This window comes from Fukomys damarensis, unplaced genomic scaffold (assembly GCF_012274545.1).
Source record: "Fukomys damarensis isolate Sample0158 unplaced genomic scaffold, DMR_v1.0_HiC HiC_scaffold_13, whole genome shotgun sequence".
In the NCBI taxonomy this organism is placed as follows: domain Eukaryota; kingdom Metazoa; phylum Chordata; class Mammalia; order Rodentia; family Bathyergidae; genus Fukomys; species Fukomys damarensis.
In genome coordinates, this window is record NW_022900925.1 from 29,849,721 (window position 1) to 29,850,215 (window position 495).

Consider the following 495-nt stretch of genomic DNA (forward strand, 5'->3'; position numbering starts at 1 on the left):
GGAGAGCTTCGGCGGGTTCTCCAGCAGAGACCTGAGCACGCCGTAGGGAGGCGGGATAAAGGTGGGGTTCAGGGGGAGCTGTCGGGACATTTTCTCCATCGCGATGCACTCAGTTTGTTTTTTGGTGTTTTTTTTAAAGAAAGCTAATCGGTCCCAGAAATGTTGCAGAGCTCTTCGTCCGTCCTTTGCCAAAAGTACTCGCTTTCCAAGCGGTGCAGACAGGGGTAGGAAAAAAAAAATTTTTTTTTTTTTACTTTTATCTTTATAAATACATCTGCATAAAAAATGTTAAAAAGCGAAAACAACTTTCGGGTTCGCGGTGCACACCGTCCCAGAAGAGCGCGCCAGGATGCTCTCACCTGCCTCCAACCCCTGGTTCTGCAAAATGTTCAAAATCGCAAATAAAAAAATAAAAAAAAGAGAGAGCAAAAGAAAAAAGGAAAGCCAATGTAGGCTGCGGAAGGGCAGAAGCGCCGCGCGGCCCGGCCCCTCGCG

At 47.7% G+C, this 495-nt stretch overlaps 1 protein-coding gene across 1 annotated transcript in view; it reads right to left on the reverse strand.

Moving 5' to 3' along the window:
* Hlf (HLF transcription factor, PAR bZIP family member) overlaps nt 1–489 on the reverse strand; it is a 54,964-nt gene extending 54,475 nt beyond the window's left edge. Inside the window, exon 1 of the mRNA XM_033762970.1 lies at nt 5–489. Within this exon, the coding sequence (XP_033618861.1) occupies nt 5–99 (95 nt within the window). The 5' untranslated portion in view covers nt 100–489. The remainder of the gene's footprint in view (nt 1–4) is intronic.
* Nucleotides 490–495: the final 6 nt, after the last annotated feature.